The 16,229-nt window shown below is 49.0% G+C and overlaps 1 protein-coding gene across 3 annotated transcripts in view; it reads left to right on the top strand.

Annotated features, from left to right (window-relative positions):
• LOC8038470 overlaps positions 1-16,229 on the top strand; it is a 215,804-nt gene that overhangs the window by 146,032 nt on the left and 53,543 nt on the right. For all 3 annotated transcript variants that reach the window (XM_042287120.1, XM_042287121.1, XM_042287122.1), the window contains exons 7-9: positions 1,736-1,927; positions 7,855-7,970; positions 11,571-11,817. In XM_042287120.1, coding sequence (XP_042143054.1) covers positions 1,736-1,927; positions 7,855-7,970; positions 11,571-11,817 — 555 coding nt within the window. The remainder of the gene's footprint in view (positions 1-1,735; positions 1,928-7,854; positions 7,971-11,570; positions 11,818-16,229) is intronic.

Here is a 16,229-nt window from a genome sequence, read left to right as displayed (position 1 = left end):
GGTTTTTTTCGAGGAATCGCCCGCACCCATACTTTTCGCAGTTCTTCATCCTTCGGGAACTTAAACACAGACACTTTCTTCGACGACGTTTCATACTTCCCATGGCACCCAGGGATACGGCATTTGTGAGGCATGGCTAACCCGAAAGCCGCTCGTAACTTGACAACCACCACGCGTTAACCGCGATGCGCACCAAGCACAAAAGACATAAGAGAAGAGACGGCTAGAGCTGTGTGTGTACTCCCGCCGCAAGACTTGTGCAAGCCGCCGTGCGCAAAGGAGGCAAAAATTGTCATTGCGCAACTGCCCCGGGAGAACCCTGGGCTCAGAGAAAACTAAAAACAAAAACAAAAAAGAGGCCGGAGCATGCGCCGCTTGCCGTCCTCGGGAAAATACATGCAAGAAAAAAAAGAGAGCGTGTGTTGCGGAGAAGCCTTCCTTTCAGGTCGGCCCACTCGTCGTGAATCTGTAACGTCACAACTCCGAGCGCAGCGGCCTTTGCTCTAAGTGGTGTTGACCCTCCCATCTTCCTTCCCCGTACCCTCTCCTCCTCCCAGCTCTCCCACTAAATTTAGCTAAAAATCGACGCGACGTGACCTCAACAGCGGGAAAATGACGTCACATGACTTTGTGTCACGTCACCTATGAACAAATTTAGTTTCTCCGCTAGATTTAGCGGGAAAATGGACATCTCGTGACCTCAACACTAATTCAATTCCGCGCTAAATTTAGCGGGGAACTGAACTGGTGTTAAGGACACCTGACATCAATTTTCACGCTAAATTTATCGCGGTTACGCCGACGCCGCGAAACCCGGAAACAAGCCCATAAAGAATAGAGCTGTTATTATCCTAGCCCCGAGCCGTATATGTAGAGAGTTTGGCCATTCGTTGGGAAGTATAGGAGACAAATGAGGAGGCGCCATTGGCCGAAAGCGGGCTGGGCGTGTTCCAAACTTCCAGGGCGTCTGCGAAAATTCAAATGTGGCCAACCAGAAGCCGGAAATAATACCCTGGCGGTGGTCGCGAGAGACAAACCTGATAAGTGCATCGGCGTTACTGAAAATATGGTGAACGTGATGTTTCAATCACGGTCATCCAAAATCACGGTGGAAGAGTGCGACTAGCGGAATGATCAACATAATCCGTACGCCAAGCGCCGCGGGCCGGGAATCTGCGTTCCGAGCGGTCACACCCTGTGCGAGCAAAACACAGTTGAGCGGCCGCATTCGTTTTTTACATCTTTCTGCGTGATCATGATCTTACTACGTGTAACTCTTACGCGCCTATTAAAACGACCAAATGTGTTTCTCACTACCACCGCTAGGGGATTCTTTTCGGCTTCTGGTTGGCCAAGAGAGCATGCCAAGCCCTCGTTCTGCTTCTGGCGCACGCCCTGGCACTGGCCGCGCCTCCCATTGACCAAACTCTCTGTGTATATGGCTCTGTCCTAGCCTATTTTATATACTTGATTATCAGACGACCTGCAGACGCCAGAAACAAGATCGGCAGCGCACAGGCGTCGTATTTTTATATAAACGTGCACAGAGAGCCGGTGGACAGTGGGACACGCTGAAAAAAGCAAAGACAGCTCCGAAACGTCCGTGCATTAAAGTCTCTATTGTTACTCAAATCAATCTTAACATCCCAGAACACGTAAGTAAGGAAAGCGGCCGACGAGGCGGCGCTCGAGCGGCTCTGGTGCGGTCCAGTGATCCAGCGGCGCTCCATTTCAGTGCTGCGTTGCCCCCCGCTGACCGCCCCCGACAACGGTGGCCTGCGCTGCAGCCAGGGCCGGCACTGGGGCAGCCGCTGCCGCTTCTTCTGCCTGCGCGGCTTCTCGCTGAGCGAGCGCAGCGTCACTCGCTGCGTGATCAAGGGCCGCCGAAAGGCGACCTGGACGCCGCACCCGGCTCCCAGGTGCTCAGGTGAGGCCGCCGCCCTTCCCGCCTTCCTCCGTCGCTCAAAGGATGCCCGTGCGCCTGTCTAACATTCCCCACTGACAGCTCAAGAAACGCAGGGCATAACGCAGGGCATAACGCAGCAACGTATTATGTTCTCGCTTCGCGATTTGTCCTTCGGAGTTTTGATCCGTTATCGCCGCAATCTCGTTGGCTGCCCACCGATCATAAGATGCTTGGGTCTTCCACGCCCTGCGTTTCCCCAGTTGCCACAAGGCCGTGTATGCGACGTCTCGCACGTCTCGCAGTACTAACGTCCTCGCCTTATGAACATTCAAAGCTTTCCCTCCGTTTGTTTGCATCACAATTCACATCCTCAGGTTGCTTTGACTACCCCCTTCCGCACCTCTTATATAAATCTTCACTTATTTTATTCAAAAAAGTTGTTTATTTTTTTCTTCTTTTTTTGGGGGGGGGGGGGGGGGAGGGAGGGGGAGGGGGGGGGAGGGGGGACGGTTTTTCAATTACCGCTATCCGCTGTCGCGGTGTAAGTTCTATAATAGAGAGGAAGTTTTTTTTATTTGAGTCTCTCCTTCGCAACACTTCATGACGTTGTAATGAGGATCGTATTGTTGTCGTAGTCACTAGGATTATCCTGGGACGACGATATTCAAATGCGGCTAGTAGACTGGACACAAGCACTGCGTGAACACTCGTATGGCTCGCGACAATAAATGCCTCGACGAGCATTCGGGTAGTGGCTCGTGTCAAACCCTTGCGGTGACGGGAACAGCCGAACCCTAACAATGTCTGGAGCTCAGCGCCTGCCATGTGCTTTGCCAACCCCAGCGCGTAGCTATGATGACCTTTGGCGGCATGTCCGCTCATTTGGTCTGCGATTTGAAACGCAAACAATGCCTGTTTTTTTGTTGTTGTTTTTTGCGACTGCCATTACGTGGAGTGTAGAACCACCGCGTGTTCCGTAGGTTATGAACGACGATTCATAATTATATGCAGTATTCAGTTGAAGTAAAACACTTGTTGCAACGCTCCTTTAGAGGGAAATGGCTTTAGGTGAAACTCTGATTGCAGAATTCAAAATAAAATTGATAATGAAACAATCCTTTTTTTTTCTTTGGCTACAGTATTTGGGGAAAACTACACTCTTCACATTCATAAAGCATGCAACAGGCATTACTTATTGTCTACTCCCCCTTCTCTTGGCCTCACCTAATCTGTCCTACCCTAACCTAACCTAAACTAAACTGACCTAACCTAACCTAACCTAACTTAACCTAACCTAACCTAACCTACTTTAATCTAACCTAACCAGAGAGACAAGGATATAATAATATTTTCCTATGGCAGTCCTCTCCATCGGGCTTGCCGGAAGTTGAAAAAAAAACAGGTGCAGTATATCTCACAAGTTGCAGTCCCGAAAAAAAAAAAAAGCCGTCGTAGTCAATAGCCGCTTGGGAACAATCCGTGTAACGTGTAGTGATGCGAGGGCTCGGAAAAAAAACCGGACATTTTGGAAAAAAAAAAACTTTTTTCTGTTTTTTTTCCTGACATAGTATTCGGGGGAAAAAAACGAAACCCAAGTTTCGTTCTTTAACTTTATTAATTAACTAATATTAACAAACCGATTAAGCACATTTCTGCAATGAACGTTAACATTGATATCACTGACCCCATCGAAAAGGAAAATAGTCATCACGCACTTCTGAATTGAGTTTTGTCGGCAGAGCAGGCGGAAACTTAATCACGCTGCACAAAACATAATACATCGTTCAGCCCCTAAGCAAACAAAACAGCGCGACGACGGGGCAAATGAGGAAACACAAGCACCTTGGGTTGTCTGCTGCCTCGCCCCGTCATGGCACTTCTTGCATTGTCTAAAAACTATGCACCAATCATCCTGAATGAGCGTTGCTTTACTGTTCAGTATGGTTATAAATATTTAAGACTTTGGTGAACGCTTTATACGGAGGGAGAAATTAGAATGCTGTCCGAAATTTGTTAGTGTAGTGTGTACGGATGTGATGACGTCGTGTTTCTAAATCATGTATGGCGTGTTTCTCGGTCAATAAATCACTATATGAGACTCTTAACTCACAGCCGAGTCTCCACTACCGCACCAGTATGAACGTAGCTTTAAGCAACATAACAGCAGTTCAAGGGTCGCATGTCAACCCTCGAAGAAAGGATTTGCTGTATGTACTATCATACAGGTAGTGTCATGTTTTAATGCCATGTTAAATAATCATATTCAAAGGGCAGTGAAGTTTAACAGCATTGATGTATTTTGTCATGACCCTTTTCTTTTCTAAGGGTACAACTGGTTCTGCATTAAAGAGTACAGAACCAAACTTTAAACCAACATTGAACGAGGAAGATATGCACGCACTGACTAGATATCTTCTGTAAATTAAGACGTATGTTCCAAAGCAGTGTGTTAGTTAGGGCTACTCTGACACCATGCTTGAGTCACCTCCGTCATCGCATTTCAGACCAGGACTCCTCAGCTCGAGATTGGAGCGAACAAACATCAACTTCTGCCATCTATGTCCTTTCGGTTGGTTCCTATACTTTTGATGTGGACACCGCTGAACTTCAACCAGTTTGGTTCGCACGCAGCGGAGGAGGGTAGAACTTGAAGAAGGCGGCAAGAAATTGGTGTAAGGGTTCAGAGACACACAGCCTTTCACGAAGACAGTGGAATATGCTTCGCCGAATTCTTTAATTCCTTCCACGGCCAAGCACCTGACAAGACCCGGTATTCGGCGAGATTTTACAACACTTTTCCAGCATCGAGACACATCCTCTCAGCCGTCTCTGTGATGTAGTCCATGGCGGGTCATTCCTCTTCTTCACTTAAGCACAGCCCTGTGAACTTTGTGTTGAGCAAATTTGCGGCCACATGTGCTGGACGGCAAATAAAGTTGCGTGTCTCACGCAGAATTTCTGCTACTCTTTCCTTTTCGCCCGTTGCCAAGACAGAGTTTGGAAGGGCCTCTTTGACTTGCCTTGTTACTTTGAACAGGATCTCGTGGACGTCTAAGAAACAACAGCGTCTGACTGAACCTCGGATATAGCACGGGCGACTAACTGGCTCCAAGACTTGAAAAGTGCTTTGCACATCTCGCCAAAAGTAGTCTTCATCTCATATCGTTGTTCTTATTTCCCTGCTCACTTGAAGCTCCGCAGCGATCACAGTTTTCTCTAAAGCTGATTTGGTCTTAATCCCAGTGACATCAAAATGTCCGCCCAGTGAGCTTCAGCTGGTAGTTTTAATGTGTTCTGGTTTCCAGCATAGCACTGTTCTTGCCTCTTAGCAAAGTGAGGAGCAACCACGTGAGAATTTCTGACATACTTGATTACAGCCTCGGACATCTTCTTACAAACGTCTTGCAATGTCGCCATTTCGAACATATCCGACAGCAAAAAGTTTAGTTCATGAGCACAGCATCCAAGAGTAGTGATGTTAGGATAGCGCAGACTGACGATTGTCCACGCGGCCTGCATGTTACTTGCATTGTCGGTAACAAGAGCTAAAAGCTTGTCGGTTCCAATTTTCTCCACAACCTTCAAGGTCTCTCCCGCGATGTAATCTCCTGTGTGCCTGTGATCTTCCGTCTCCACGGCACTGTAGTGCTTTGGTGTAGCCACCACAAATTTCAAGATGCTCTCGCCCCATATACATTGGAGCAGCTGTCTGTGAGCGCAGTTACGCAAAGAGCGGCGTTAACTTTCTCTTCCACCTGCGTCATCACTCGGGCATACTCGGCCTCCAAGAGCGGTCCACCTAAAGAATACCTGGAAGGCGGCACGAATGCGGGCATGAGGAGCTTGAGCGCTTCTCGCCAGTATCTGTTTTCCGTAATTGATTCCGATACTGCAGACCTGGTGTTCCGGGGGCACTTCGGACACCTTGCGATGTGCTGCCGCAAGCGGGTTGCGTTGGGAAATTCGTATTTGGCACAACAAAATCTGCACACCGCTGGCCCCTTATCATTGTTTAGCACGTAAAAGTTCCCCCAAACGTTGGAGCGCGGCCTCACCATGGCGCACAGCGCAAAGGTTTGACGGATCCACGGCGAAAGTCCATTCCCGAAAACGATCCGCGCGAGGTTTCGGAAACGGCGCTGGGGAATCTAAAGCGATATAGCTGCCCTGGCTGTAGCTTCCATGGCGCACAGCACACAGTTTTGACAGATCCACGGCCCACGGCAAGTGTCCACACCCGACTCCGAGTATGAAAATCACGACTTGCACTAAGGGGCTGGGAAAGCTAAAGTGCTCCTCCGGCTGCTCGTCGACACAGCGAATGGCACTAACGGCAGGAACGAAAAAAATGAAAGCCGCTTACAACTCCCTGTAACGCCGAATTAGAGCGCAGCTCTTGAGGAGGAGGAGGGAAGGGCACTGGGGGGGTGGTTAAACTAACCAGGGGGGGTCACGTTACCTTGGGGGTCACGTGACCCCCAATGCCGATGATGTCATCACTGACGTCACTGATGACGTCATCAGTGACGATGACGATGCGGGTACCGATGACGTCATTAGTGACGTCACTGATGACTTCACCAGTGATGATGACGATGACGATGCGAATGTCGGTGACGTCATCAGTGACGTCGCTGGTGACGTCATCAGTGATGATGACGATGACGATGCGGATGCCGGTGACGACATCAGTGACGTCACTGATGACGTCATCAGTGATGATGACGATGACAATGCGGATGTCGGTGACGTCATCAGTGATGATGACGATGACGATGTGGATGCCGGTGACGTCATCAGTGATGATGACGATGACGATGTGGATGCCGGTGACGTCATCAGTGATGATGACGATGACGATGTGGATGCCGGTGACGTCATCAGTGATGATGACGATGACGATGCGGATGCCGGTGACGTCATCAGTGATGATGACGATGACGATGTGGATGCCGGTGACGTCATCAGTGATGATGACGATGACGATGTGGATGCCGGTGACGTCATCAGTGATGATGACGATGACGATGCGGATGCCGGTGACGTCATCAGTGATGACGATGACGATGTGGATGCCGGTGACGTCATCAGTGATGACGATGACGATGTGGATGCCGGTGACGTCATCAGTGATGATGACGATGACGATGTGGATGCCGGTGACGTCATCAGTGACGATGACGTCATCGGGGGGTCACGCGACATCGGCGGGGGTCACGTGACCTCGAGGAGGGGGCCACGTGACCTCAGGGGAGTCACGTGACTTCGGGGGGTCACGTGACCCCCCACGAGGTCACGTGACCTTGGTGGGGGGCTCGCGCGGTGCATTATGGGACATTTCCCATGATGCACCGCGCGGTTACGCCGACGCCGACGGCGACGGCGACGGCGACGCCGACGCCGACGCCGCTCAAGCCGGAAACGGGCCCCTAAGAGCTGCGCTCTAAAACTGCGTTGGTGCTATCGGTTGTTGCCAGATGAGTAGTCAAAGCTCAGCAAATTGACAAAAGTTGTCGTAAACGTTAAAAAAGTTGATATAGTATAATAGTCCACCATAAATTAGCTGAAATATCTTGCGGTTGTTGACCTCTGTCGATATATTTCGAGTCATTACTGAATTATAGCTGTGGAGATAATTTTTCGAATGTTTCCAGACTTTCCTGAAAAAAAAGTTTTTTCGTCGTTTTTTTTTTCGGGCTTCAAAATTTCCGGAAATTTTACATCTCTAGTCCCGCGTGGGACCCAGAGTTGTCCTTACGAGAGCATCGTCGGCGGGAGAAAAGTGTCGTCCGGTTTGCGTATTCGGGAAAGCTTGTGGAGTAAAGGGCTGTCCAAAGATTTATTTAGTAAAATGTAATAGTATTTGTTCGCTGCATGTTTGTCTGCTTTCATTGCAATCGCGGGAATATTATCGCCAGCTAATTCTTTTGTTTTCCTCTTCCCGAAAGCTCACCAGAAGGCAACCGACCTACCTCAAGGACCGAGTGCGGTACCAGTGTCGACGGTTACCTCCTCGTCAGACTCCGTTGGAGTCACCCCTTCCCCGTCGACAAGCACAACACCGGTACAGTACTGCTGTCTACACTTACCTTGTCAGCAGGGTCAGCAGCTTCTGGCGCAGCCTTGAGGTTCTGATCTGGAGCAGTGGGCATTAGACACGTACGTAACGCGTGTCAACTAACATATCGCTTGTAACTCGCTCATCTTTATGAAGAAATCTGGCGGTGTTTTCGGCCTTTGGACGCTCACGCGAGCACTCTTTCCAGACGCGCGAGATCGGGCAGTGGAAAAGGAGTGCGTTGGTATGACCAGTGAACACCTCCTTTACACCTTTCCAGCGGTTGTCACCCAGGCGAAAAGTGCTGAACCACAGGGCTGAAGAAGGCATGCGCTGCGTCTGATATTTTTCAGAACAATGCCCTTGACGAAGCTCAGAACGCCTTTCACAGACCAATAGCCAAAGAGAGCAGCGCGCAGAACGCGACTGGTGATACCAGGTTTTTGACGCATTTATATTAACCTTGGAACGACAAGATTTATAGAAAAAGTACCTTTTATCGAGCAGGTATTTGCACAACTTCCTATCTTGTTACAAATCCCCCATTGACGTCATGCCGCGTTGTTCTTATGACCGCCGCTCCCGGCTGCAGGTCGGGAAATATCCTAACTTTTGCCTCGCGACTACGCGGCGGAATTGCAACATTTCGAAGGAAGAAGATGTGTTTTCTGTCTTGACAAGATAAACAATGTCAAAAGTAGAAGATGCCGATTCTTTCAACGTTAAAATCGTTGCACAGCTCCTTTAAGCAGAGCAGAGCGGCATATTTCTATAGCCAGCGACACCAAGAGCTGTTGTTTCGGCATCGTCAGCGAATGGCGATGCCGAAACTTATGTTTGGACCAAAAAACGCAGTCTGAGTTTTGACATTAAGCAATGCCAAACGTAACGTTCGCATTGCTTAATGTCACAACTCAGACTGCGTTTTTCGGTCTAAACATATCCTTCACCATCGTCATTCGCTGAGCTGCCTCCGTAAGTTGCGGCGATTGGCTCTCCGAGTGTTGTGCGGAAAAGTAGACGCACGTTTTTTTTTTTTTTTTTTTTTTTTTTTTTTTTTAGTGTGTAGCTTGTTTAGTGCTAGCCAAAATGGCTAAAATGGAACAGAGGGTATACCTCCGGCGCTCTACACTATGGAACCGATTGCCACATTGCGACATTAGGAAATTTGACACTCTGTTCCTGCCTCTTTCTTTGAAAGCTTAACGTACACCCGCCGGCAATATGAAGGTGAACACCTTACCTGGTTTCTTGCCTGTTTTACGGCTCCCTAAAGCTATATTAACTCTCAATGTCTCAAATGGTGCGTGACTTGGGGTCTAAACTTTGCGTTCTAGCCCTCTTCTCGAGCAGAACTTGTTCCAAAACTTGCAGAACCGTCAAAAACAAGAAGAGGGCTGTTCACCTTCATGTCGCTCACGGGTGTACATGGGGTTATCCTGAACGCAGCTGGGCCAGCGCATGTTGCCGCGCCCTGTAACACATGCACTCTCCCGCGACCCGCACTCTAAAAAAAGGCTCTGAGTCTACTTCCCCGCACAACACTCGGAGAGTCAATCACCGCAACTTACGGAGCCAGCTCAGCGAATGACGATGCCGAAACGTTTGTTTAGACCAAAAAACACAGTCTGAGTTGGGACATTAAGCAATGCAAAACGTCACGCTTGCATTGCTTAATGTCACAACTCGGACTGCGTTTTTTTGGTCTAAACAAATGTTTCGGCATCGTCATTCGGTGAGCTGGCTCCGTAAGTTGCATTGATTGGCTCTCCGAGTATTGTGCGGGAAAATAGACGCACAGGCCTTTTTAGAGTGCGCGCATGTGGGCGATAAGGAGAGCAGAACGGCTCGTCTTCCTCACTTCCATACACTTGCGCTTGCCTTTGTGACGTGATACCAGGATTTCTTTAAAGCGGGCAGTTGAGTAAGGGGGGAAGGGGGGGGGGGGGGGGGGGGGGGGGGCTCAGTTAGAGAAATGCTACCGCATTTTAAGTCAGCAGCAGCTTCAACCCCTTTTTTGTCTCATGGCGGTCAGACACGGAGTCTCCTCTCGTGTAGATCTTGTCAAATCGATCATATTTGTCTAGGTATAACAAAAAAATCAGCGATACTTTAATGTTTTTTCATTTTTTTTCATTGACAATCAGCAATAGTTTTGTGGTAATTCCCCGATCCCCATTTTGTTTTAATGATATTTTAAATCAATGACTTTAAGTCACCGGTTAATTGAGAGGTTCGTTTTAAACGACTAGCTGTACTTTTTCAAGAAACCTCTGACTCTTTGACCGCGTCGGAGCTATCGCTATACCATGTCTGGTGCAAAGTGTTTTCAGCCGGCGAATCAACCAAGTATGCCGTGTGTCACGCAATTTATTATTCACTCCGAATATCGAATCCTGGCGTAGGTTACTTCCGCCACTTCTGCTTCCACTAAACGGAGAACGCGAGAGCGCTCAAAGGTCAACAGTTGAGATCGGCGGACCAGGATTACGGGTGTCTGTGATCGAGAGGTGAGCGCGCTTTCTTGAATCCAATTCACGAGACTAAAGCGACCAGGTCGTAGCAACGTCCTCAACTCAAATCCGGTCAACCCCCAGCTGTTTGTTTTCCGGGTATCCTACAACCAAAACGTTTCTTTTCGTCTACTTTTCCGCAGAGCGCTCGGCGAGTCCATTACTGCCATCCACGAAGGGTGTTTGGCGAATGACGAGCCCGAATACAGGTTCAACCCAAGACATGAAGCCTGTGATGGGACACTGAGCTTGAGATGGCTTTGCGAAACGCCATGCTCAGCATTTCAGGTCGAAACAGCATCGCCATTGGCCGAGTTTCCCTCGTTCACTCTAAAAAAGCCCGTGCGTGTACTTTCGCCGCACACACAACACTCGTAGAGCCAATCAGCGCAACTTACGTAGGCAGCTCAGCGATTGACGATGCCGAAACATGTTTAGACCAAAACACGCAGTCGGAGTTGTGATATTAAGCAATGCAAAACGTCACGCTTGCATTGCCTAATGTCACAACTCAGAATGCGTTTTTTGGTCTCAACATATGTTCCGGCATCGTCATTCGCTGAGCGGCCTCCGTAAGTTCCGCTGATTGGCTCTCCGAGTGTTGTACGTGAAAGTAGGCGCACAGACTTTTTTTAGAGTCTGGCAAACGTTTCGGAGACGCGCACCCTTGCCCTCTGCCGCGGTGCGCATTATTAGTTGAACTAAACCCACTGATGTTACCAGGGCCGGCCCTAGGGGTGGTTGACTTGGGCGGTCGCTCAGGGCGCCGTTAAAAGGGGGGCACCACCGCGGCTCCATTTGAACGTTTTTTTAGCTTTTTGATTTATTTGACAACGGCGCCCGACACGATGCTGTGTGCTCGACCTGGTAGTTTTTGGAATGCGATTCTCGTCTGACAAGACGCTCGTATATTGGGCCGATACTCACATGTTTACTGACAAGGGGTTCTCGTACCTAGTAGATAGGGGCGTATAAAAAAAAAGGGGGAAAAGGGGGTGGGGGGGGGGGGGGGGGGCGGCACGACCGGAGTTTGCTCAGGTCCTGTACGTTCACGATGCGGAGGAGTGTCCCTTTATTTGATTTTGTCTCGCAGGGCCTCCGAACGTCCACAACTCGGCCGCCGGCCCGGAAGCGTTGGAAGCAGTTGGCCTGCCGATGGCCCAAGAGCCGAGAAGGGGCTTGGCTGCGTTGTGACCACGGCCGATCCTTCAAACGCAGGATAGTGGCCAAGGAGGGAACACGCTGCCAGGAAAAATGCTATTACCCCGAGGATACCGAAACCGTCCACTTCCATTGTGTCCAAGGAGCTTGGCGTGGGAGGCGCGACCTGAACTGCACAAGTACAGGATGAGTTTCAAAACTTATTCGATACGTCTTACTCCTTGATAATTGAGAATTTCTCCTAGTATATTGTTTTTACTGAAATGGCGTTCTTTGGCTTTCCTATTACGGTTAGCGGTGAATTCATTCGATGGTTTACGTGAATACTTCTTTTTTATTTCCCTATATGTAAATGATGGAGAAAACAAATCTAGGACTGGCTATGCGTCGTTTCACCATAAGTGAGAGCGCAGCCAGCACTACGAGCTGGAGGGGACAAAGAATTTTAGTTGATCCTTTTTGGCCCTCCCGCTATGCTATACGCTTGAGCGACGCCAGTATACTGCGCGTGCTCGCTGCTGGCGGAGAATTTGTGGAGCTGCTCAAGCTAGTAGAGGTGCGCAGTTTTACGAAAGTTGCGAAACACGTAACGTGCTTAGCGCGGTGTGCCAGCGTGGGCCTCGCGTGCACGGGTCTTTGCGAGATTAGGAAAAGTCAGCGACAGGGACACAATTCAAGGTGGCCGCCAAGCTGCAAGTGACGGTTCCGCGATCGGGCTTCTCAGGGGCGCATGATATCTTGTCTGCGAGAAGTAGCCGCGACCAGTCCGTTCCGGGAATACGAAAGGTAGCGATTCGTTATACACATAATAATAATAATAATAATAATAATAATAATAATAATAATAATAATAATAATAGTTTATTTACCATATTTATGGTGGGAGCTGGGAAAAAAAGCTTACAACGAGCTTGACTGGTCCCCAGCCCCCTTGCAGGAACACAGCGGTGTCAAAAATTGTACAAAGCAAAGAAGTCCACTAATGCAAAAGAGGAATAAAAAAAAAAGGAAGAAGGGCAAACACTGGGCCGAAAATGCCAACTAGATATCAGCCACACACAACAATGAAGAACATGGACTTGCAATATACAAAAAGTGAACACGACATTATTTCAAAGAAAATATTCACGGATCTCACGTGAGGTGAATGCTAAATGCTAAATTCAACCACAAAAAAAAAAAAAAAAATCTTTGCAATTTTTATTGTGCGCGGAAGATGCGACCTTCCGCTCCGCCGTTTTTGTTGTGAGCAGAGAATGAGCCAATGAAGCGAGCGAGCAAGCGGATACGACAAAAATCCGCGGCGTTTCATTTTCGGTGAAAAGTGAAAAACAGAACAGAAAGCCCGATCACAACGACACGACTGAAGAGCTATAAGTATATACTTTTGTTGAGCGCGTTGGTGATAAAGTTAAATACTAGGAAGAATAAAACATGAAAGACGGACAAAACAACACATCTTTCGACGTGCAACGTACGGGGTTTAATGCCGACAAGTACCGAGCTCTGGGATTCTCAGGGGTGAAAGGAAAAGGGGGTGCCGGGAAAGGAGGAAAGGAGCGGGAAGAGGGAGGCTGTAAATGGGGTCGAATTCATCGGAGAAGGAGTGAAGGAGGAGTAGACCTAGCAGAAAAGACGAGGAGGGGAGGAGGAGAAAAGAGCACCCACCAGCCGGGGGAAGAGGGACCGCATCCCGCTTGTCCTCAGCGCAAACGTCTCATCGTCCGCGTTGCTGACAGCTCCGGTTCCAGGAACCCAACCTCTCTGCCCGTCAACACCAGAGACGGCAACGAGATGTTCCTCTGGGCGCCCCTCATGGTGTACGCCTCCAAAACTTCGAGTGCGTAACGGTTCTTGCTAACACTGAGAGGGCGCGCGGAGGGGAAGGCGGGGGCGCAAGGCGAGCATGCCCTGAGGTGGACCACCATGGCGTGCAGCGACTCGCCTCGACCTTGGTGACCTCCCGCTTGTGCTCGCGGAAGCGGTCGTTGACGTAGCGCCCCATCTGACCGATATACTCGGCACCACACGCGAAGGGGGCAGAGTACACCCGCCCGTTTCACTGTACTCTATGGAACATACAATTTAAAATGACAATAAAGACGACGCTTCAAACGACGGGAGGCGGACTGAAGGAAGTGAGGGGGGGGGGGGGGGGGGGGGGGGGGGGTAGCCTCCACCCCGGGAGTTCCACAGCTGAACAAATCTAGTGACGTTGGGATCCACTAATGATGACGTAACTCACAGGCCCTTCTTCTAGGTGGTATTCGATGGATGGATAGGGCTGAACCCTTTTAATCGGGCGGCGGCTTGCGTCACCTATCCGAAGCTTTTAATTTCAACAATCAACTCCGATTAAATTTACAATTACCTAAGAATGACGTACAATGTACTATCGCGACCTCAGAGCAACTGTGGCCATCTAGCGGGAACTGCTCGAGACTCGTACTCATGTTTGTGCAACAAAACCCCGTGATAAAGCGGATTGCCGATACTGTGGCGTAGCTCTGCGGTAACGCGCCCTCTTCACACGCAGCGGAAACGGGTTCAATTCGCGAGAGCGACAGGGAATCTTTTTTATGCAGTTGGCAATATCACGATGGGCGCCCTACCCCCTATTACGCCAACTACAGCATTTACTGCGACAACGGACGTCATTTCCACTGGTGGGAAGAGCCCATAACAGCTGTCGCCCAATATATTGCATAGCGACGCTAATTGACGTTAACTAAAACTTTCTTTACAAACCTTCATCTTACGCAAGTTTTAGTGTCCGAAAGATCCGCGATAGCGACGTTACGTTATATCTTGTAACGCTATCGTCCGTAGCGGGTTGCGAGCGTTCTACTAAAACTTGAAATCGAAACTCCTCTACCATACATATAGCGGAGATCGTAGCAGACTGCGAATAGCGTAGCCGGGAGGAGACTAAACAACTCTCTACTCTGTTTCACACAGAGTCCGACCCGCAGCCAACGATCCTCAGCAGCTAATCAAGCAGCACCAAAAGTCGCTAGGACCGGCTAAGCCATCAGTGAATGAGTGATTAGTTGAGCCGGTCAGATCAAACCCACAAAGACGACGAGCTCCTGGCGATGCACTTTTGGCGCTGCTTGATTAGCTTCATCGGATCATATACCATTGGCTGCTGTCGGACTTCATAGAGTGTTTTAGTATGGCGCCTGGAACGCGTCTCCGACTGGTATGTTTAGCGTCCTATCTCGCTCATACATCAAGAGTGGTTCCCAAGTGGCAACAAATGACGTCACAGAAACCGGAATGTCATGCTGTCGGATGTCGCGATCCTGGAGGTTGGTCGTAGAAATGCTGGCGAAAAGCAATAGCGAACGCGAGTGTCGCTGTCGTCATGGCGTCAAAGCTTCTGGCTGCTGAAGCTTCCGTGGACTGTCACACCAAATAACGACCTGCAGCAGAACAGGCGTCTGCTACATCCACCATCGCTGCAGAGACACCACCAGGATCGTGACCGGTGACAGCATGACACTTTTATGACGTCACCAGGCGGAAATCGAGGGACCACTTTTTGGACGCGGTCAACACACCAGTCGGAGACGCGTTCAAGGCACCATAGTTTTAGGGAACCGTTTCTGCACATCCGATACGGTTCGATAGGCCCTCCGGTACGAACTGCGCATGTGCGAGTCTTCTCTGGTATCATACGCGCAGTTCGTACCAGGAGGCTCATCGTATACCGTATCGAATGTGCAAAAGTGGTTTCTGAAACTCTCTAATGTGAAACGGAGTTATATTACGGACCACTGCAAGCAGTATTTTAAATACAAGTATTTGAAATGCGCATTTAAAATGCTTTCGATATTTTGGTATTTCGTATTAAATTACCTATTGGGCAATGTATTTGTCAACTGTACTAAAAACTTCAAATTTAGTATTTCGCGTACGTGTATTTCAGATAAAGCCCCAAATGCAATTTTGGGGGGCGCTGCTCTTTGCAATCAAATGTGAAAGGGGCACTCTTCGCGAAGGGAGTCATATGCAAAGAGTATGAAGCTTGCTGCACTTTGCGCAGAATTAACATTAAAAAAAAAACGAAGAGTAGAACGAAGAATTAATGGGATAAGTATACAATCATTGCCTCTTCGTTTGAGTGATTTAAATTTTTTAAACACGTCGAATTACTGAAATCTTGTTTGAAAATGCTTCGATGCATCAACTCGGCCTTTTGAATTAACCTTTGTTTTTTGTGCTGTATCCGCCAAAGAAGTTATGACAAACAAATTTTATCTTTAGTGCTGCAACATTCTTTCCATTTGATTCTTAGTATATGTAAACTCCACTCCTCATTTGGCCAAGGTCTTTTGATCCGGATTAAATTTAAGTCTAAGATGACAGTTTTAATGCGAAAGCATTAACTGGTCCCATCCAGCGAGCCGACGTTAACAGCTTTGAAGCCGCGCCAAACAGCACCTTAAAGCCCGACGACCAGTTCGCGCTTTCCACTTTTCTCCCGCGTCCTCCTCTCCCCCTTCTACCCTGTCTACCGTTGCCGGTTTCCTCCTCCCCCATAGTGAGGACGATCTTCTGCCTTGCAGAATCTCAAGTCTGGTCGTCG

This window comes from Ixodes scapularis, unplaced genomic scaffold (assembly GCF_016920785.2).
Source record: "Ixodes scapularis isolate PalLabHiFi unplaced genomic scaffold, ASM1692078v2 PGA_scaffold9__187_contigs__length_104089568, whole genome shotgun sequence".
Lineage (NCBI taxonomy): Eukaryota > Metazoa > Arthropoda > Arachnida > Ixodida > Ixodidae > Ixodes > Ixodes scapularis.
Note: the sequence above shows the minus strand (reverse complement) of the source record. Positions and strands in the feature narration are given on the sequence as shown.